This window comes from Diospyros lotus, chromosome 12 (assembly GCF_014633365.1).
Source record: "Diospyros lotus cultivar Yz01 chromosome 12, ASM1463336v1, whole genome shotgun sequence".
In the NCBI taxonomy this organism is placed as follows: domain Eukaryota; kingdom Viridiplantae; phylum Streptophyta; class Magnoliopsida; order Ericales; family Ebenaceae; genus Diospyros; species Diospyros lotus.
In genome coordinates, this window is record NC_068349.1 from 5,082,524 (window position 1) to 5,103,377 (window position 20,854).

General features: G+C 37.3%; 3 protein-coding genes across 5 annotated transcripts; 1 reads left to right on the top strand and 2 right to left on the bottom strand.

The window, feature by feature from the left end:
* Nucleotides 1–2,099: 2,099 nt before the first annotated feature.
* LOC127814235 (rho GTPase-activating protein 2) lies at nucleotides 2,100–4,811 on the top strand. The gene is made up of 4 exons (XM_052355608.1): nucleotides 2,100–2,511; nucleotides 2,922–3,042; nucleotides 3,268–3,618; nucleotides 3,705–4,811. Exons 1-4 carry the CDS (start codon nucleotides 2,192–2,194, stop codon nucleotides 4,464–4,466), a joined length of 1,554 nt encoding a protein of 517 aa, XP_052211568.1. The 5' UTR covers nucleotides 2,100–2,191; the 3' UTR covers nucleotides 4,467–4,811.
* A 193-nt stretch (nucleotides 4,812–5,004) lies between these two features.
* On the bottom strand, nucleotides 5,005–6,092 carry LOC127814237 (uncharacterized). The gene has a single exon (XM_052355610.1). The coding sequence runs from the start codon at nucleotides 5,809–5,811 to the stop codon at nucleotides 5,407–5,409; it is 405 nt and encodes a 134-aa protein (XP_052211570.1). The 5' UTR covers nucleotides 5,812–6,092; the 3' UTR covers nucleotides 5,005–5,406.
* An 836-nt stretch (nucleotides 6,093–6,928) lies between these two features.
* On the bottom strand, nucleotides 6,929–20,271 carry LOC127814238 (RNA-binding protein BRN1). Of its 3 annotated transcripts, XR_008026321.1 has the most exons (14): nucleotides 19,934–20,271; nucleotides 19,643–19,725; nucleotides 15,788–15,839; nucleotides 15,496–15,621; nucleotides 15,299–15,378; nucleotides 13,638–13,820; nucleotides 13,085–13,400; nucleotides 12,844–12,987; nucleotides 12,637–12,771; nucleotides 11,706–11,782; nucleotides 10,019–10,125; nucleotides 8,717–8,856; nucleotides 7,595–7,725; nucleotides 6,929–7,340 (listed from the first exon to the last, which is right to left on the bottom strand). XR_008026321.1 is itself a non-coding variant. In XM_052355611.1 (9 exons), the coding sequence occupies exons 1-9, from the start codon at nucleotides 20,100–20,102 to the stop codon at nucleotides 12,644–12,646; spliced, it is 1,281 nt and encodes a 426-aa protein (XP_052211571.1). In that variant the 5' UTR covers nucleotides 20,103–20,270; the 3' UTR covers nucleotides 12,374–12,643. The 3 variants fall into 3 exon arrangements, 1 of the variants encoding a protein (XP_052211571.1); XR_008026320.1 differs by lacking the exon at nucleotides 10,019–10,125 and having other exon boundaries at nucleotides 6,936–7,340; XM_052355611.1 differs by lacking the exons at nucleotides 6,929–7,340; nucleotides 7,595–7,725; nucleotides 8,717–8,856; nucleotides 10,019–10,125; nucleotides 11,706–11,782 and having other exon boundaries at nucleotides 12,374–12,771; nucleotides 19,934–20,270.
* Nucleotides 20,272–20,854: the final 583 nt, after the last annotated feature.

Below are 20,854 nucleotides of genomic sequence, written 5' to 3' on the forward strand. Positions count from 1 at the left end.
ATGAGAGTGGAGGGGAGTTGGATGGAATTAATTTAGGGTCTTAATTTTGTTTTGATTTTTTAATTGGGTGAGTAAGTAGGGTTTGGGCTGGGCTGGGCTGGATTTGAATGGAATTAAGCGTAATGAGAGCGGAGGAGGAGTGAGAGTGAATAATAATGGTAAGCCATAGCCACAGTGAGTGAGTGATCTCGTGTTTGGAATTGGAGGATCTTGGAAAAAGCAACGAGTGGTGGTGGAAGATAGAAAAGAACAGAGAGATGGAGTGGAAGAGACGACAAGGTGATGGAGGACAGGAGAGGAGAGAGAATCAATCAATCAGGTAGTTCCTTCATTCCGCTTCGGTATTTGAAATTCGAATAGTTGCTTTTGGAGGGAGAACTGCCCCCACCAACTATATATCTAATCTAATGAAATAATAAAAGCGTGGTTGAATTGAACAGATAGATCCCCACCCCTTTTTTTTTTTTTTGGTTTTTTAGGCGCTCCCCGACATTAATTGCAGGAAAAATTTGTTACTGTCCTGTTTTAGTAAAAGTCAAAAAAAAAAAAAATGGTGGGTTCTCTTAAAGAATCCATCGGCCTGTCACCCCAGCAATGTCATGCAAACCCCATCAATCATCGCAAAATCAATTGAGAAAGAGAGGGCCTGCCTTCGATCATCAAAAAGCCCATCAATAGCAAGACCGGCCCCGGAGATTGCTCACTATTATTTCCACCATTCCACCAACCCACCAAACTGCTAGCTTCACCATCAATAATAACCCATCAAATTGTCCTCATCTTTGTCTCTCAAAGAAATCAATGCAGCAAATTAGTTGAAACCTCAAAGCCCACTGGTTCAGTTATGCAATTTGATGTCTACACTCAACTAAAAATCAGGCTCACCCTTTTAGTCTTAGATACATCTTGAATCTAAATTTGGCTTAGAAGATGAGAGGGGAGAACAGAGAGAGTTCGATCAGACTGAGGGGTTATTCTCATCGAAAACTAGCACCATCACTAGAGACGAGGGACTGTCACCACCGTTAACAAAGAAAAATAAAAGAGATTGAAAAAAAATAAAGAGAAAAATAGAAGAGATTGAAAAAAAAATAGGGAAAAAAAATTTAAATATAAAATTATTTACGTCTAAACCAAACGTAAATAAAAATAAGACTAAGACTATTGTAAAAGCAAATGTAAGAAGGAAATAAAAATTTAAAAATGTTAGTTTAAATACTCTAATTTTGACATTTAAAGTAACACCCGTATATTAATATTTATATAAATATATAATATATTAATATAAAATAAGACTTAAAATATAAAAATAAAAATTGGCCCCGTTGAAGGCGTGATGGAGAAAGGGAAGCAGAATCCAAGGGGAGGAGAGAAGACGCCAATCCATGACCCATGGGCGTCCAAAAGCGGCCATCATTCTTGGAAATATCAACCTTGTCCTCTCTCCCTCTCTTCACTCTACTCTCTCTACTTCCCCATATCAGTCAGCCCTGCCTTTTTTACAACGGTCTTCTCCAATTTGAATCTGTTCTCAAAATCAAAATCAAAATCCTCCTATTGCCCTTCAATTAGTTAATTACATTATAACAGACACAGTTTTAGATAACAAAATATCTAGATTAAGCATCCATAACATTAAAAAAAAAATTATTACTTATATAAAATTTATTGGACGCAAATAAATTAAAAAGGAAGTGTGAGTCCTATAAAAAAACAGATAAAACCCATACACACTCACTCCTTATAAACCCGACGTGGCCAACATTACAATGCCCCTATAACATTTATGGGGCTACTGTGTGTTGTTTCTTAAGACTTCGCATGCACACATACACATTGCTCAGTTTGATAATTGGTTTGGTTAATTATATTTCCTTAAAGCTTGACTTGTGTTAATGTTTAATTTGTCATGCAAACAACTCCAAGTTTAAAATAATGACAGTCGTCAGGTAGAACACTGTTCACTTGGTTTATTTCGAGTGGCATATCCGTGATTCTTTAGAAAAGGAAGGGGCTTTGTTTCTATCCGCTAAACGAAAGTGGTGAAATTTGAAATGGGTGGCCGTTTGAAGTTTGGACATGGATTCGAGGTTAAAGACCCACACAAGACGAGACCAGCAATAAAAACAAACTTCACGCCTTCAATTCAAACTTCATTCACTCACAGAGAGAGAGAGAGAGAGAGAGAGAGATGACGGGAATGGTAATGGTGACAAAGGCGGGTGTCGGATGCGGTGGAGGAAAGCCGGCAAGACGAGCTGAAATAGACGACGATGATCAGCAGAGCAATCTCTCGCTCGTAGCATTCCTGTTGGCGGCTCTGAGAAAGTCCATGGTTGCTTGCCGTGTAGATCGCCAGGAAGAAATCGCCTCCGCCGTTCGCCACATGGAAATCGGCTGGCCGACCAACGTTCAGCACGTCGCCCATGTCACATTTGACCGCTTCAATGGCTTTCTGGGTCTTCCGGTTGAATTCGAAGTGGAAATTCCGTCCAGAGTTCCCAGCGCCAGGTTCCAGATCCTCCTCGCCTTCTCTGCCTCTTGTGTTCTATTGTGCTATGTTTTGGAGGAACTAGGATCTGTGGAAGAAGACGAAAAGAAAGTCGAAAAAACTTGTTCCCAACGGAGCCTTAAATTTCTATTCATATTTTTGGTTAGGGTTTCCATTACAATTCTTGAGTTTATCTTACAAGCTGTCTTTAGTTTGACTGACTGACTTTCAAAAATGGGACTGCGAAATTACTGCCTTTGGAAATGGGGTTCTTAGATAGGATTGTTTGAAGTTTACATCTGCCAGACAACATAGTGAATAAAACAGTTGGTTTCGAGATTGCGAGTGAATCTCCTGAAAAATTGCATTTTTTTTCTGCCCTCTTGGTAGAAATGCTAAGTTTGCTTGCTTGTGGTTCTCCCTTTTGTAGTGCTAGTGTTTTCGGTGTCTCAGCAGAATCCATGCAGTGTTCTTTCGATTCCAGAGGCAACAGTGTCCCTACAATTCTCCTACTAATGCAAGAGAGACTTTACTCTCAAGGGGGTTTAAAGGTATGTGACACCATGGCAAAGTCTTGTTATTGTTCAAATTCAAGGTTTGAAGGCGAGTCTTGGCAGCAATAGCTTCCCTTGACCTCCAGAAAGCAACGAGTCTTATGCACTATGGGTGCCCTTTTTGTTAAAAAATTCAAGCTTTATCATCTCATCACTCTTTGTTTATAGGAGAGTTCTTTATGTGGGTTTTCTTTGAATGGCTTTTTTTTTTTTTTTTCTCAGGCAGAAGGAATTTTCCGAATAAACCCAGAAAACAGCCACGAGGAGGATGTGAGGAGGCAGCTGAATAGAGGCATTGTGCCAGCTGACATTGATGTCCACTGTTTGTCAGGGCTAATCAAAGCCTGGTTCCGGGAGCTTCCTTCTGGAGTATTAGATGGGCTTTCCCCTGAACAGGTTCTGGAATGCAACACGGAGGAGGAGTCAGTTGAGCTTGTGAAGAATCTAAAGCCAACTGAATCGGCGCTGCTCGGCTGGGCGGTTGATCTCATGGCTGATGTTGTTGAACACGAGGAATACAACAAGATGAATGCCAGAAACATCGCCGTGGTCTTCGCTCCAAACATGACTCAGGCAAACCCAATTGAGCCACATACTTTTCGCATTAACCTGAACAATTAGACTTGTTCTAATGCTGCTTCCTTTTTTGTTCTAATCAGATGTCTGATCCGTTGACGGCTTTGATGCACGCGGTTCAGGTGATGAACCTCCTCAAGACTTTGATCATGAGAACACTTAGAGAGCGCGAAGAGGCTGCAACAGGAGGATACACACCATCACCGGTTTCTTCTCATTCTTCCGATCAGCGAACGGACGGGGAAATTGATGGCCAGCAAGAGATGGACACCAGCTGCGAGTTGAGGGGGCACATGTCAGAATTTGATGAGACCGATAACGCCTATTACAGTGAAAACGAGGACGAAACCGAGAGTCTAAACGATATAGAAGAGTGTTTCTTGAGGCAATTGGACGAGAAAGACAATGCCAAGGCCATGAAAAAATCTGACCAAGATTCGGCAAGAGGGCATGCGAGTCCCAGAAGTGACTCAACATCTTACAAAGTTGAGGCCTCTTTATCTGGGGTTTCTTTATCTGGCAGCAAAGTTGGAAGTTCTGTTTTGAGCTCAAGTGATGAGGAAGATTCAGAGGCGAGCGTGGTTGTTCTCGGCGAGAACCCATCCAAAAGATCTAGCACCTATGACGTGAAGATGGTGGACAAATTGGTGGATCCTGCTTTTCCAGCGCCATTGCCTGTTGCTATTTTGAGCCCAAGCGAAGAGGAAAATTCCCAGGCAAGTGCAATTGTTCTTGGAGAGGATGACCAGAACTCATCAAAAAGATCCAGCACCAACGATGTGGAGATGGTGGACAAAGTAGTGGATCCACATGTTTTTCCGGTTCCTTTGCTCGGTTTTAGGTGAATTGTAATAGTAAACTGTCGTTTAAACTCATTTGTGTAGGCACCTCGTTTGCTGATTCTGGGTTTATCTCCATAGCCATCCATGCGTTGCTTCTGTAAATTAGATTAGGGTTTGGAGTGTTGCTGCTCATCAGTCATTCGTTGCTTTTGTATGCGAAAATGCAGCGAAGGAGATCTGACATTTGAGAGATTCATATTGGAATTGGTCTCTCTGTTGTTTGGCTAAAAAATCCTTGCTTCAAGGATTTATTGGGACTCTTTCAAAGAGGTAGCCTATTTTTTGTTTGTATTAATTCTACTTGGTCAAGCAGCTAAGAAAAGACTCTTTCAAACAAGTTTTTGCCCACTAATTTTTTTCCTCTAGTCAATTCGAGACAATTCAATTACACATTATGACATCTAATAGACTAATTGGACATCTATCCCTTAAAAAAATCTTAAGAATTCATAATCATCAAAGCCATAAACATCATTCACCTTTGAGTTAAAACTAAAAAAAAAAGCGAGCTGCATGCTTCATGACTAGAGGATATTTAAGCACCCACTAAGTTACTTCGTACTGTTTATTAGAGCTCAATCCTCTATTAAGTTGTCGACAAGAAACAAGTTCCATCTTGCTTACAAAACATTAATGTCTACATTTAGCCGTGGAAGTCACAAATCATTAATGTTTACAAACCTAGACGAAGGAAAAGAAAAGAGTTGAATCAAGTAGTCAACGTCTAGTGTCTGAAATACCCACAATTGCATTCAAAATGGAGGGAGAGAAGGCAATACAGATTTTTTCCCCTTCTTTTGTGCAACTTATGCTCGGAGAAGAAGAGGAAGGATTAAAATTGCTGGAGAATAGCAAGAGGTGGATTATTTGTTTGATCCACAACTCTAGGAAACAAACAAACTCACTCCTGAAACCAAATTAAACGAGAAGACACAGGTTTAAATTAAGAAGCCAAGCAGGCCTCCCAGAAAAGCCTGCTCTTTTCCATCTCATTCTTCAATGCCATGGCCGAATCAACACAAACCTTGGACTTCCTGTGCTGCCCCTCTGCCTTCGCAATCCTGCTCAGTACCACATCATCATCATCATCATCACTCCAATCTAGGTTGTGAATACCTTCCTCCATATCATCATCAACATGACAATCTTCACCATGGGCATGCCCTAGATCATCACCAAACTCAACGGTGCTCCCATAATCCAATACATCGCAGCAACAAGATTGAGCATCATCTTCTGCCAAAGCATTAATGTCCGATTCCAGATTGAGCCCAGAATCGGCCTCTGAATCACCGGTGGCTTCCATGAGCATGAAGCAAGACACATCAAAAACCTTCTTCTCATCCATCTTTATATAAATGTGTATGGATATATATATATATACACACACACAAACACACACGCACTGAAACAGAGAGATTAAAGAAGAAAAGGGCAGGAGTAGAGCGACGTGGGTAGGCTTCTGCTATAGTGGGAAGAATTCTGGGAAATGGCAATGGGCTTAGGTTTGTCTGCGATGTTTTGGCTGACCATTTTTTTTTGAAGTGAAACCAAAATAAGGAATGGAGAGAAGCGAAGGGCTGTAGAATTGCGGGAGCCAGCCATGTGCTCGTCTTCTAGAAGGGAAGAGAGACATGTCAAATGACACGACACTTCGCTTCCACACGTCACATCGTTTTTATTCTTCTTTTTTAATCTGAATCGACCAGAATTGCACCGCCGGGGTAGATGAATAATAAAACGGGTTGATCAGAAAAGAAAAAGGGGGGGAAATAAATGGAGGCCAGTTGAATTAAAGATTTTGGTGGAAATTTCGCCATTAATAGGTAATTTCAATAAATTAGTATTAAGATGGGAGTAGTTCCCATCTACTTGATAATAGATGGAGTAATAGTGACATTTGGATGATTATTATAAGTTAAACTACGCAACCTTCTAACTTTTTTAATTATTGTCGAAACATATCATTTTATATATAAGTTTTCATTTATACATCATTACATAAACAAAATAACATAAAATTATGCTTATCCTTATTTGAGCTTATACTTCATTGTAATTTAAATGTGGATTTTTTTTTATCAAATTTTATTGAAAAAACAAACATGATATACATTGATAAGAATTTCTGAATCACTTAATTGTGAAATTTATATTAACTTTAATATTAAGTAATTTTTGAATTTTTATTATTATACATCACAAAAGTTTTTGTCAACAAAATTTTTTAAAAAATAAATTATAACAAAAATTAAAATATAATCAACAATTTGTTAAGAAACCCAAACTTCAAAGACTTATAATAATAAAGTTATAATGTTTGTATCGTAACTTAAAATTGCCATATATCCAGACGAAATTATAGGCTGAATTGAACCCCTGTTTTGGTGTAAACGGAGACAGTCTTTTCACAAAATTGATTTGATCAATTCGTGCACTTCCAATCCTTCACTCCTTTACTTTTCGTTCAAAATCAACCATCAGACCTCCAACTATTTGAATAAGAGACCAATAACTTACTTTCAATGATTACGCGGGTCTCAGCATCATATAAACAATTGAGTAACACATAACCAAAATGGCAAATTCAAAGTCGTTCAGCTACAACCAATCCACGTGTAAGCGTGATCTTCTTTCGTTTGGTAATCCTGTGAGCCTGCAGACGCTACAGTCCTAGTTCAAGCAACCAAATAAGGAAAGAATAAATATCGCAAGCACATAATGTTTTGGTTTATTGCTCCAATCCATACATTATTTATATAGCGCACATAGTTTAAAGGTTTATGAATCTTCTGAAGGTGCCAGCAAACATCTTGTTCGGATGATGGCAACGCGTCTTTATTGAAGCAATTCATCTCAGTCTTCACGTGCAATTATCTGCAAGGCCACAAAACAATCAAATTGATGAGAACGAAGCTATCAGTATTGGGGCAGCTCTAGGCTTAATTTGTCAGAAAGAAGAATATGAGATACAAGCAATCAATATTTTTTTGAAACTGAAAATAATACAATTTATCTAAAAAATAAGATACATTTATTGTAACTTAACCATTCCGCTTGGGGCAAAGGGGAGTGGCTAAAAATTGATTTTTAGACAACAATTCAAGTTGAGATGAGCTATTGTCTCTTACTAGAGCATAGAACACTTCAATGCCACCGCAATGAGCACCGCATGCAAGCCTGAGGTACTAGATTCACCAAATTTTAAGTAGCATGCACAATTGCGATATTGGTTTATACAAGAACACGGATGATAAGCAACCTGAAAAAGAGAGAAAGATCATTCAGCTAATAGTTGATATTCACAACAAAAGTACTGTGAGGAACAACTAACACGTGTGTGAGTTATCATGGCAACAAATATTAAAGTTTTAAAGGTAGAATTAGCCGAACTTGGTTCATTTTTGAGGAACCAACTAAATATAGGCATGCTCAGCCACCCTCCCCCACGCCCCTCCGAAAATAAAAAAAAAGAAACATATATATGCATAGAAAGTGGCTATCAATGTCAAATCATAGATTCGGTGCAAAGTACAACACCTCGCTAAAACAATCAAACATGTAACAGCATCCTGGATTTAATTTATGTTAAAGAGTCCTCAGTTTAGTATCTGAAATACATACACAAGTAATAGGTACATCCTCAATAGAGATGGTATACAACACCTTTACCAGATAGGATGGTGTCAAAAGCTTTAAACGAGAAAATTAAGAAATCTCATAAAAATTTGTCATTAGCTGGTCAGTCTACAGAAGAAGTCTTGAGTGGAAGCTTTAATTCCACTCAGATAGGGTAAGCTATATGAATTTTGGCTAGCCAATCATCTCTTCAAGCTAGTCTACATGGTCAAATATTTCAGCCATAATAAAATCCATTCCGACTATCAGAACTAGAAAGATCCATAAAATTAGGAAGGAAAAATATGGGAGTCAAACATTTTTGGTAACGGGAAGCTCATAAACAATGCTTACAGCACTTGTAACTAAATTTGCACTTACAAGATTACACCAGAACTATCAAAATCCACATTCAACAGCCACTAAAGCTGCAGGTCAAGTACTTTAATTGTCTACCTGGGAAGCTGCAACTACTTGCATTGACTATTAAGGAAAGCTATCAATGTTCTCTGTCAGATTCAAAAATTAATTGTTGTCATCCTTCTTTGTCAGCCTGGATCCCAAATTCCTCACAGTGATGAAGATGTGGAACAGGTAATTAGGAATAACCAAAGATTAAAAGGAATGTAAAGTACCTGATTCCATGCTGTTCACAATCCACATAAAATCCTTTCTTTTCTTTCTCTCCTTTTTTTCTTCAGACAAGTGATATGTATGCTTGGATCAGGAGTGGAACTAGAGATTTCGTCAGGTGGTGGCAAGCAAGGCTTAAGATCTACAATAAATATGACATTTATATGCACTCAAAACTTGGAAGTTAAAATGGTACAATAACATTATATTAAAAAATAACAAACAAAGAATAACCGAAGATTGAAGATTAATTTGGAAACGAAACCTTAAACCTAATAGCAATAGCTTTGAACAATATATATCAATACATGTTCAGTTTTTAATTTAAACAAAAAACTTTGAAAATTTATTGATTAGATATGTTACAAAAACAAAATCTCAAAGAGAAATAAAATGTTAAATTATACTTTTTTCCTGACAACCAAAGTCAAATAGGGTACGAGTTAAATAAAGGGATAAGTTAATGAATGGTGATAGGATATAAAAATAATGAAAGAGAGATTTATGGCAGATTTTTTTTTTCTTTAGCTAGGTATTTGTAAAAAACCATGTACAAGAAATAGAAATAGTTAGGTAGTTAGGCAAACTGACAAACTATAAGAACAATTTTTCATTCATTATACATTTATTTATTTTCTAAGTGAAAGTTTTTTCTGTAATTGTCACCGTATGAGCAGTTATCATTTGTATATAAATTTGTCCAATCCAAATAATAAAATGAGTTTTTCTGTTTAAAATCAACATGGTATCAAACATTTATGATTAGAAAATTCCTCCATCATCCCAATGGCGTCCTTCACCACAACAGTTTCTTCTTCTTCCTCTCAAGTACCCATTATTCCTAGTTCTAATGGACATTCGGTTATGATGTTCATAAGCACCAAAGGAAATGATGATTATCTTAATAGTGAAGCCCCTAAATCAAATTCAACAGATTCAAAATACAAGATATGGAAGGCAAAAAACAATATGATAATGTCATGGCTTATCAATTCCATGACTAATGAAGTCAGAGTAAATTTCATCCTCCACAAGATGGCACAAGATAATGCCACAAAGGAGAAGTACTCTGACTCTAAAGACACATCAAATCGGAGAAAATACAAGAAATCTAGGATGCCGCAAAGGAGAAGTATTCCAATAGTAAAGACAAAGCAAAAGCATTGTCAATAAGACCTCTCAAACACCCAATATTTTAGTCTTCTAACTAAACTATTGACAGCAAGTCGACATGTTCAAAGTGATCTAAATAGACATGCACTTTATAAAAAAAAAAAAAAATTGAAGGTGAATTTCCTACATACCAAGGATCTATCGAAGACTACCTACTGAAGACTCAGTTTGAAGATATAAGGATCCAAGCTGGACTTCCTTAATAATTACAGCTCAACTTTAGGGGGCGTGTAGAAAACTGTGTACAAGAAATAGAGACAGTTAGGTAGTTAGGCAAACTATGGGGATAGTTTTTCATTCATTATACATTTATTTATTTTCTTAGTGATAGTTTTTACTGTGTAACTACCACCATATGAGCAGTTATCATTTGTGTATAAATTTGTCCAATCCAAATAATAAAGTGAGGAGTTTTTCTGTCTAAAATCAACAGTATTTATGGCTAAATGTGTGGTGCTCCAATTTTTTACACAGGGAACTACTAAACTAACCCGATTGAAGTCTATTAATTCTCTCTATATTCCTGGCAGGCCTGCAGGGGTAACATGCTAGGTTGACAAGAACTTAAATTCTAGTAAATCATAAAATTGGGGCTGGGGGACATTATGGTTACTCCACATCCTGCTATTACACATTCCAACCTTTCCTTGAAAACCGTCACTATGTTCAATGATTATTTTGATGAAAAACAAATCCGCATGATTGTACAAGAACCACTATCATCAAATGTCCATCTAGAGGGTTATGGTAACTAATAAAGTCAAATAACGAATGAGCATGCTTGTTACTGATACACTAGTTTTCTTTCTCGCTATAATGTCAGAATTCATCCATGATACCAATGAAAAACCAAATTAAAAAATTGGTAAAAATCGGTACACGTGCAACACTAGCTGTCCAAAATTGCACCGGGCCAACACCCCCCCCAAAAAAAATAAAAAGAGAAGAAAGAAGCCACAAATACCTAGTTGCATAGCCAAAAGGCTATTTTTTAGCATTTAACTGTACCAGGAGGTCCAGGACGCACAAGAGCTCCAAGATCAATATGCATACATCTGTGACTCTCCAGTCTCCACTACCATAACATTATTACAAATCTTAATTCCAATATGGCACCCCCCCGGCGGGGGGGAGATTAGTGTCATGATCCTAGGGTTTAATCTAGGATTAGATCGGAAATCGGAAGGATCCGATAGGTTTAGAACCAAGAATAGCCTGTTTTGATAGGTTTAGAACCAATATGGCACCCCCCGCGGGGGGGGGAATTTCTCTCTCCAAGAGTCCAATCAACTCTATCTGCAGTAACAATTCTGTAAGGCAATTATATTTTCATGTAGTTTTCAGTTTTCTCTGGTCTTCTTCTACCTCTTTCAACATCCACTGTCACAACACGATGAAAATGATAAAGCTTTGTTTCCCATCAAGTCTCAAGAGATTCCTTCAATAACCATGCCAATATCCACATGGCACAATAATTTGCAAGTAAGGCATGTGATATGATATTTAGCTGATTACCTTATTTTATTTAAATTATAGATTTTTAGATTCTCTTTAGATCTATCTTTGCTTATTTTGTTAGGTTAATTATCTTTTAGTTAGTATTTCATCCTATAAATAGGCTTATGATGTAATCAGAAATTTGAATGCAGAAATCATTGATTATAATGGATGTAATCAGTAATTACGATGTAATCCCCCCCTCCCACCCTCAACCCTAAACCCTAACCCCTCCCTCTCTCAAAGCACATCAATTCTAAGCTTCCATCAAATTGGTATTGATTATAAGCTTGATTATCAATCACATTGAGGATAACATACCATATCCACCAAGATTCCAATGTCAAACAATTGATGATCTTCTTCACTCTTCATGTAACGGCCTTGGTGTTAACATCCTGAAGATAAACAAAGATAAGAAAGAATTAGATCTAAAGGATTAAGCACAATTTCTTATAAAACCACAAATAAGTGAGACGGAATAACCAAGATAAGGCGACAAGAAGAACAGACATAAAGGAAGAATGTAAGACATTAAGATGCCCATAGAATGCAAATACCTGAGATTCACTGCACAGGCAAACAAATCTTCAACAGAGACAACATGATGAATAATCACTTCACAGAACTTTATAATCAAAACATCTGTTCTAAGACATTGCTTTGATAAGAAGAATACTTCAGGATACTCAGAAACTACAAATTTCACAGGTATGGACATGAATTTGGGAACAATGACTCACGAAAAGTGAAGAAAGATAAAAATGCAAGGTCTGTAAGCTCATATAATGGATGGAGAGACTGCTTATAAAATTTGAATAGTTCCAGTGCTTGCCCAGCACAAAATAATTATTCTTCTGAAACTACATTAAGTATCAATGAAAGACACAAGCAGCAAAATAGTTTTGTAGGAGAAACAAGAATAAAACTTTAGGCATGACAGGTAACGGTATTACTTGTAGGTGTTTGAAATGATACCACTACCAATCTCAAGGGAAGAATCAATAAATTCATAATTAATGTCTAAATGAATTTCATGTTACACAATTACAGAATACATTGACACAGAATTAACCAGAATTACAAGTGTCAGGGACATCAGTCCCAGGAGTCAACTACAAGTAAGATGGAGGATTGGATATAACCATCATTGCCTCAAACCCACCCCACAATAGCTGATACTGCTGTAACTCCCATATCCAGGTTGCATGTGACCATCAGTGATAGGATTCTGCTTCTTTCCAATGCTTACCTTTGAATCAATAAGGTTTGTTTTGTTTGTTGACCCTTTTAAGCTGAACCTTCAACTTTTTACCACCTAACTGATGGCCATCCATCATGGTAATTGCAGACTGGGCAGCAGTTGATGAATCATAACTCACAAATCCTGCCAACAGAAGCTTATTAATGGCAGAAAGTACTTATTTCGGATCCAAAGAAATAACCAAGATCTCCTTACCAAAACATTTGCTAACACCAGTTGCTTTGTCAATAAAGACCTTGGCACTCAAGATCCTACCAAATGGTTGAAAAGCACTTGCAAGTTCTTGATCACCGAACTCTTGAGGAATGTGGTAAATAAATAAATTGGCTCCAGGTGGACCTAGGTTCAGAGTAAATTCATAAGCATACAACCACAATGAACTGAACAAGCAAGGCACAAAAAAATGTGACATTTTACAACTAAAAGTTTTAACAACCTTCAGGTTGACCCCCAGAACTTCCACTGGCACTTGAAGATGCTGCAGACTGACTGCCTACATTTTCAGGTGGCATAGAAGCATGAGAACCACTCCCAAGCCTATTGCTCATCATTCCCCCAGGATATGGCACAGGATACCGAAGCCCTGCTACTGCCGGGTAAGCAGAGCCCATATAAGTCACTGGCGGTAGAGCATAACTTCTTGGGGCCATACCAGGCACTCCCTGGTTTACAGGTGGAACTAAATTACGGAAAGCAGGTTGGTTCTGCAACTGTGGCAGCCGATACTGCATGAGTCCATAAGTTCCAGGAGCCTACAACAACAACCACATTTAACTTGCAACTTAAATATGAGAAAGATAAGCATGATGAAGAGAACAAACAATAAAAAATCAGGCTAAGGATTTAAAAGAAGAGGAAAGGATGCCGTGTTGTTGAAAACTTGAAACATCTTACAACATACAACACTGCTGTGATTCAACATAGTAGAGCTTATGCATTACATTACATTATGTAGTTCAAAAAATTTGAATTATATGAGAGGATGGTACCTGATAACCATATCCATTATAGGGGGGAATATAGCCCATTGGTAAGGATCCAAATAAAGACGGATCCTGTACAGAGTTGGCATTTGGTGAATTAGCAGCTTGTGATTGAGCTCTCTGAGCCCTCCGAGCCTGTCTTTCTCTCTCTGTATCTGCCCATTTGACAACTAAAGGAATGCTTGAACCCTGACACAGAAAAGGTGAAAAGATCATATTTCACCAAAGCAACTAATCCTACTAAGTTTGTGGCCTCAGAAATATATATTTCAACAGGGATTTGATGCCAACATACAGAGAAAGGCAAACAGTATAAGCATTTTGAACTCATTACTTCACATCACAGATACTAGGACATGACATTTAGTTACATTAACCCTCTGAATAAGCGTCTAAGCATAACCATGACTATGTCTCAAGAAGCCATATTATAATATCAAACCTATTTCTGAAGACTTATTCCAATAAAAAGGCATCCCACTTTGTGAGGGATGGGGAATGGTCATTTTCATATGCAGCCTTACCCATGTTTTTTTTTTATTAAAGAAGATGTTTTCAGAACTTGAATCCATGACCTTTTAATCACAAAAGAATAGCCTTACCATTGTTACCAAGGCTCACCCTTTTCAGACTAATTCCAATAAGAGAGCATTTTATGATAACCCTCTTATTTCCAGAAGTCAGGAATGAGCACTAAGTTTATACCTTGGACAATCCATTCAAAGCATGGATGATAGAAATGTCTTTAATGTCATGTTTTAGATTCTAGAGGCATGCTAAAAAAGACATAAAACCAGGAGCCAGGTCCTCTTGAGGTTGTTAGGCATGCCATCTGATTACTAACCAAAATAGTTGGCAGCACTAAATCAGTCAATGACCTCATACTGAACTATTTCCAGGCCCCCAACAATTAATTTCTACTGTAGCCCACACAGATAACAGATGGTAGAAACAGTTTTTCTAGAGGCAAGCAAAAAAGGATATAAATTCAGGAGTCAGGTCCTCTTGACATGCCAAATGATTACCATGAAAAATAGTTGGGTGGTAGACATTAAATCAGTCAATGACCTCATACCGATAACTATTTCCAGGATCCCTCAAGCTGTTGCATCACAGAAACAGGAGTCACAAGTAGACTCACAACAATAATCTGGGTTGGGCAGTGAATAAATAGACAAACACAGGCATTCAGCAGAAACCCTGTTTAACTGGTTGCTGGAAACTAAATTAGATGCAACAGGATATAACATGTGTCCACTCTAATGACCTCTAATTAGAGGTTAAATAGTTAGGCAGTGTGTTGACAATTAACCACAAATGAAACAAAAAATTTAAAAAAAAAAAACAGAAAAGAAGAAAACAAATAAAATGAGGCAGAACTCTAAAGTTCATTAATCAACAAAAATCTAAACTTTCAATAAATGAAGAACAAATTCATCAATGGGAACCAAGATTCTTAATAATATGTACAGAAAGAAACCCTTTACATATTAATCATGCAAATTTTTAAGGTGAGATTGAGGCTCACCTCACAACAATCATATTCAATTGTGACATAGTATCAAATTATCAGCGCCACATTTATTGAGTATCGACTCTGAAATGAATCAAAATAAGAAGCAATCCACGAAATAAAATAAACTAAAACAAAATATAGTAAAACAAACCTCCATTTTATGCTTCCCATTGAGGGCCTCTATGGCTGCAACAGCTTGCTCCTTTGTCTCATACTTAAGAAAAGCACAGCCTGTAAGAATTGAGGTAAGGGGCATAATCAAGAAAGTTATCAAGACAATGTCGTACTCTAGGTTTTAATAGTTTGTAAGAATTAAACAAAACAAAAAATTGGGACCATAAAATGTACCTTTGCTTGTTTGCTGAGAACCTCTCAGAATTTGCAAGTCTCTAATAGTTCCATATTCAGAAAATAGTGCAGAAAGATCAGCATCAGAAACATTCTTTGGAAGCATGCCAATGAAAAGTTTATGCTCTGGAGCACAAAACAAAACATTATAAATCAAGGTAAATGAAATAATTACATATAGAAACAGGGACGGATAAATTGACAAAAGATGGAGAATGGGAACTGGCAAATGCAAAATTTGAGAACCATCTTACAGATAAATAAGTAAAAAAACATGAAAATTACATTTTACCTAGCCTTTCCAACTCGCCATCTGCATATTTCACTTGCAACGGAGTAGATGCCTGAATTGGGAACAGAAAAACAGGATGCCTTCATATCAGAAAGAGAATGACGTGTGACAGAGCAAAATAAGCATGTAACACCCACACAAGTTTAAGGATTTTCAACTGATTACTCAGAACTTAAATATCTAAAAAAATACATAAATTTCATTTCAGAACCTATATACTTAAAATGCATTATGAGGTTCAGATAAACTGGATGATTTACAATTATTATCAGGTTTCAGAGGAGAAAACTCAGTTGAACACATTACTGAATCTCCTGGGTGAGGCTGAGAAAATCTATTACTTCCGTGGTGCATGATGTTTGACAAGCAACAAGGTCATAATCATCAAAATCAGTCTATATAGTATACGACCTTAATCATGGTTCTTAAATACCAGATACTTCTAAGAAAATGCATTAGCATTTTTTGCTTTTCCTTTAATAAAATGATACAATATAAATCAGGACATCTGCTAATTCTATATTCACAAGTAGCACATATGCATCACAAACAATTTCTTACTTGATTAATTGATTACAATGAGTATTACATAAAACCTCTTCCTTGCTGTTCCTCATAAGCCATCTTGCAAATACCAAATGCTAATATTAACTTTTTGCATATGATCATTGATTGGTGGTTACCAAGACAAACGTTACATAATATCCAGAGCTCTACAGAGAAGGTTTATCATACAGCATTCCCAAGGCTTGTTTCAACTTGAAGTTTATATCCTCAGCAGTCAGTTCTAGGGCAGTCAGTAGGGGCAATAACGCAAATCCTACCTCTTTCATCCCACCAAACTGTAAGCCAAGATTTGGCGAGTATTATTTGACCAAGCTGAAGCCGGAGAAAGAGCCAATTATAGCTCAGTATTCAATCATTACGCAGAGCCACCAAATAATTCTATTACTATTTTGGATAAGCTTGCTTTTCTTCTTTTTGTCCGGAATTTTTTCTGTCTTAACTTTCCAACGAGATTTGTTGGTTTTGTCCCCCCCCCCCCCCTCTCCCTCCTGAATTTAATTTTCTCCTCAAATGAGGGAACCTCAAACTGAAATACAGCTTGGGAAGAACAAGAGCAGAGCTTGAACATAGAATGATCTAGTAATAATATGCTATGTTCAGGTGGGATAGGAAGTTCTGACAAGCTGAATAGGGCTGACCTTTGAGAACCGCAGATCAGACCCGCAGAATGAGCTCTATTAGCTTCTTTACCATAGCTAGCATCTGCCATGATTTTTTATGCTCATCAGGAAACTAAAAGACAACCATGTTCTAGCTTCTTATACGCATAAGAAGTGTTGGCCAAACGCAGTTGAGTTGATCTTCCAAGATGGGCACAGAGCGCATCAACTTTCACCCAGTGAATATTAAAATATATCAGTCAAATAAATTTGAAGGAACTGAATGTAAATATTTAAATTTTTTACTGTTATTATTCTCACAATTATGCATTATTGTATATTATTGAGCCTTCATGTGGTATTGCATTTACAAATGAGTACGTGTTTCATGCAAAGGTAGACACTTGACAAGCAATACAACAGCACCCTAGCATTACACGTTTCTTTCTCCAGGTAAATATAATTTAAATGGTTACTAGCTATTGCTTCAAATCACTTGCAACAAATTGACCATCATGACCATTTAGCATTACAACACCACCAGACCTTAATGCCACTAGATGGCATCAACAAGGATGACGACTTGATTACGTGGGTTGATCTTCCCTGATACACCCTTCATAATCAAATGCAATGTGAGGTGACTGTCGTGCCAAGCCCAAGGATGTTTATCTAACAGACATTAACATCACCAACAATTTCTATCTAGTATCTGTTAGCCTTGGTCAAGCCAAGCCAATACACATTGAATTAACAGCTTACATTGCCAGCTTCTAAAAATTCTTTAACCGCAAGTTCAGAAGTCTACAGCAAAGCCATCGAGGAGGAAGAAGATTCCTCTGAGCATGAAAAACACTCTAAAAGAAGAAGCATCAATTGTCAGAAAGGAATAATATATAACAATATCTTAGGCCGGGAAAAAAAACAGTAATTTGGGGACCTAGCAGTGAGAGACAAGTTTCTCTAGAAATAACCACAAGTTCCAAAAGCTTGGAGACAAGCAGATTGGAGAGCACTGGTGAATGGAAAGATAATGGTAAACACTTCAAAAATATTTATATTATTCATAATCAGCCCCATAATAATAGACAACTACTGAACCCTTAACACCAAATTAATAGGCCAACTGAATTTCATGCAATGTTTAGTAGTTTGTAAAATTCTCTATCATCCATATGCCTAAGCAAGAACTAAAGAGTAAGTGCCCCCACGGGCATGACTCAGCGGTAAAGCATGTGGAGTTTCACAAGGAGTATCAGAGATTAAATTCTTGTGGTGGCATTTGCCCCATGTGGAGGTGTGAATTGAATGTCCTACTATGTGTGTGTATAGTCTGTGACTGCATCTGGGTTTACCCGACGAGCGAACCGGGGGGGAAGGCTACCCATCCCCAGGTAGGGTTGGCAATGGTTCGGTTTGGTTTCAATTATTACCAAAACCATAACCAAACCAAACCTAAACTACAAAAACCAAAATCAAACCATTACCCATTGGTTTTAAAAATTAAAAACCATAACCAAACCATTCAGTTTCGGTTTTGACCATAATTTTTTTAGTTTGATCTATACCAACAAACAAAGACAAACTCTTGCAAATAGCATTCATAAAAATTTTTAATAACTCCACAACAAACAAAGACAAACTCTAATAAAGTTACTTTCTTCTTGCATAAAGTTACAAATTAACTTCAAACTTCTTGGATATAATTATTTGATTGATAAAAATAAAATAATTTAAGATTAAGTTTTATTTTTATTTGTTAATTACTTTATAAATGTTAAATATTTTATATATTTTTAATGCATTAGTTAAAATACTTGTAAAAAAATGCATTAGTCAATATATATTATGTGTATATATAATATATTAAATAAATAAATATATATTATATATATGTATATTCGATTCAGTTTGGTTTGGTTTGGTTCAATTACCCACACATTCGGTTCGGGTTTTGATTTGGATTTAGTGAAAACCATAACCAAACCATCCCCATTGAAATAGTGTTTGGTTTTTCCCCAAACCAAACCATTATCCAATCACACGGTTTTCAACCACTTTGACCAGTTCGGTTTCAATTCGGTTCTCCATAGTTTCGGTTGCAATTGTCATCCCTATCCCTAGGACTAGTCGAGCAAAGCTCGGAACCTGGGTTATCAAAAAAAAAAAAAAAGTAAGAAGCCTAGTAATTATCAAAGTCGTTGCATTGTAACCTGGTAAATGAAGTGTCATCAATTTAAGTTATGGGAAATACATGACCACTTTTTTAGTAGTTTGTAGTAAACTTCCCTTAAGTTCGTTTCTTTTTTTTTTTTTTAGTTTATCTTTCCATTTTTGGTAGGTGAACACTTTTCGGTAGTTTGCAGAAGTTCTTTACCATCAACGGGCCTAAGTAAGGAAGTGTAAGTTTACTCTTCAGTTAAGCCAATGCTAACACTGCAGCACGTAGAGGACAAGTGTGCCATAACCAGTCTTTACTAGCTACTTCTATAGCTAAAAACTGCAGACAATAAGAAGAAATGAATGATTGTCCAAATCAGGAAATTAACGGTAGGAAGGCAGAACTTCCACAAATGTGAGTACGGGCTTTATGTCTCATCAATTAATGCAGAACAACACTATGTTTTGTCCACTATTAATCGAAAAGCTTTAAAGAAAACCAGTAGATAAAGATCAGAACCGTACTAACCCCAGGAAGAGTTCTCTTATTATGACACGCATTCACCGCCTTGTCGGCTTCTTCCCTTGACGGACAAATTACGAAACAACATCCTGCAAAGAACCAAATGCAAGAAAATACCTCAAATTAGGGCTTAAGAACATCACTGTACACATTCAGATAGAGTAAATCTCGAGCAAAACTCGAGGACGCGTTCGAACTGCACATTGCGATCCGGAGCGGAGGAAGATCGAAGATTCGAGAATGCGCGAGAGGAGAATTGGTAGAGAGAGGAGCAGAAGATTGGAAGAGAGTAAGAACCTCGAGAAGTTCGCGTGGTTTTGTCTTTGATGATGTTGACTTCGTCCACGACAGCGAACTCCTTGAACATTGCGAGGAGTTGCGATTCGGTCATGTGCTTCGGCACTTGACCTACGAACAACTTCACGCACTCTTCGCTGTGCTTTCGCGGTTTCTGCCCCTCCGCCATCAGTGCCTTGCTCGCTTCTCCTTCCAGTCTTCTTCACCAACTCTCTCTCTCTGCCCTTTCTCTCTCTTGATCTCTCTGCCCTTTCTCTCTTCTTCGTCTATCTCTCTCTCTCTCTCTCTTCGCTTCGAGGCCTGTTTTGGGAGAAGAGACGGCAAGGTTGGATCCTCGGATTATTTTATTATGTGCGAAATGCTACCAAATACCCCCGGCCGTTCGAGATATATACGGAAGTGCCCTTGCAGCTGACGATAATTGGAAAGCCTAAATGGCAACAACTGTGCTGTAGCAAACATGGACGGGTTATGGATATAACCCTTTGGACTCCCTTCTTAGACCACGTGACTCAACTCAAATTGACGCCTGTGTCGCTCGTCTCTCAAATGAGGCCAAAACAGTCATTTACGCGCCGCAAGTTGGGCCTCCAGGATCTTCAACTTGACTTGAGAGCTGGATTTGAATTGGGATTGGATGAAAAGTTTACACGCCTTAATCATTAGAACAAGTAAATTTAATAAAATATATTATTAAAAACAATATGATCTCATACTACCTAGGGTGTATCAGTTAAAATATAATAAATATATTTTATTTATATTTATGATATTTTATTTATATTTTATTTTTAAATGAATATATTTATTAAATTTTGTTTTTAGATCCTAAACTATACTTATCACCAAATAATATTGGCTTTGAGTTGAGTTTGAGTTAGGAAATTGACCATCGGATCGGCGAGACAAGCACAAGGCGGA

Bases quoted from the DNA above. Each gene is read 5' to 3' on its own strand.
- LOC127814237 (XM_052355610.1), bottom strand. From the start codon at position 5,811: ATGGATGAGAAGAAGGTTTTTGATGTGTCTTGCTTCATGCTCATGGAA.
- LOC127814238 (XM_052355611.1), bottom strand. From the start codon at position 20,102: ATGGCGGAGGGGCAGAAACCGCGAAAGCACAGCGAAGAGTGCGTGAAG. The intron at 15,840-19,642 runs GTTAGTACGGTT...TTCCCAATTCAG, and splicing joins ATAAGAGAACTCTTCCTGGG to GCATCTACTCCGTTGCAAGT. The intron at 13,401-13,637 runs GTACCATCCTCT...TTGTTGTTGTAG, and splicing joins ATAATGGATATGGTTATCAG to GCTCCTGGAACTTATGGACT.
- LOC127814235 (XM_052355608.1), top strand. From the start codon at position 2,192: ATGACGGGAATGGTAATGGTGACAAAGGCGGGTGTCGGATGCGGTGGA. The intron at 2,512-2,921 runs GTTCCAGATCCT...TCCCTTTTGTAG, and splicing joins TCCAGAGTTCCCAGCGCCAG to TGCTAGTGTTTTCGGTGTCT. The intron at 3,043-3,267 runs GTATGTGACACC...TTTTTTTCTCAG, and splicing joins ACTCTCAAGGGGGTTTAAAG to GCAGAAGGAATTTTCCGAAT.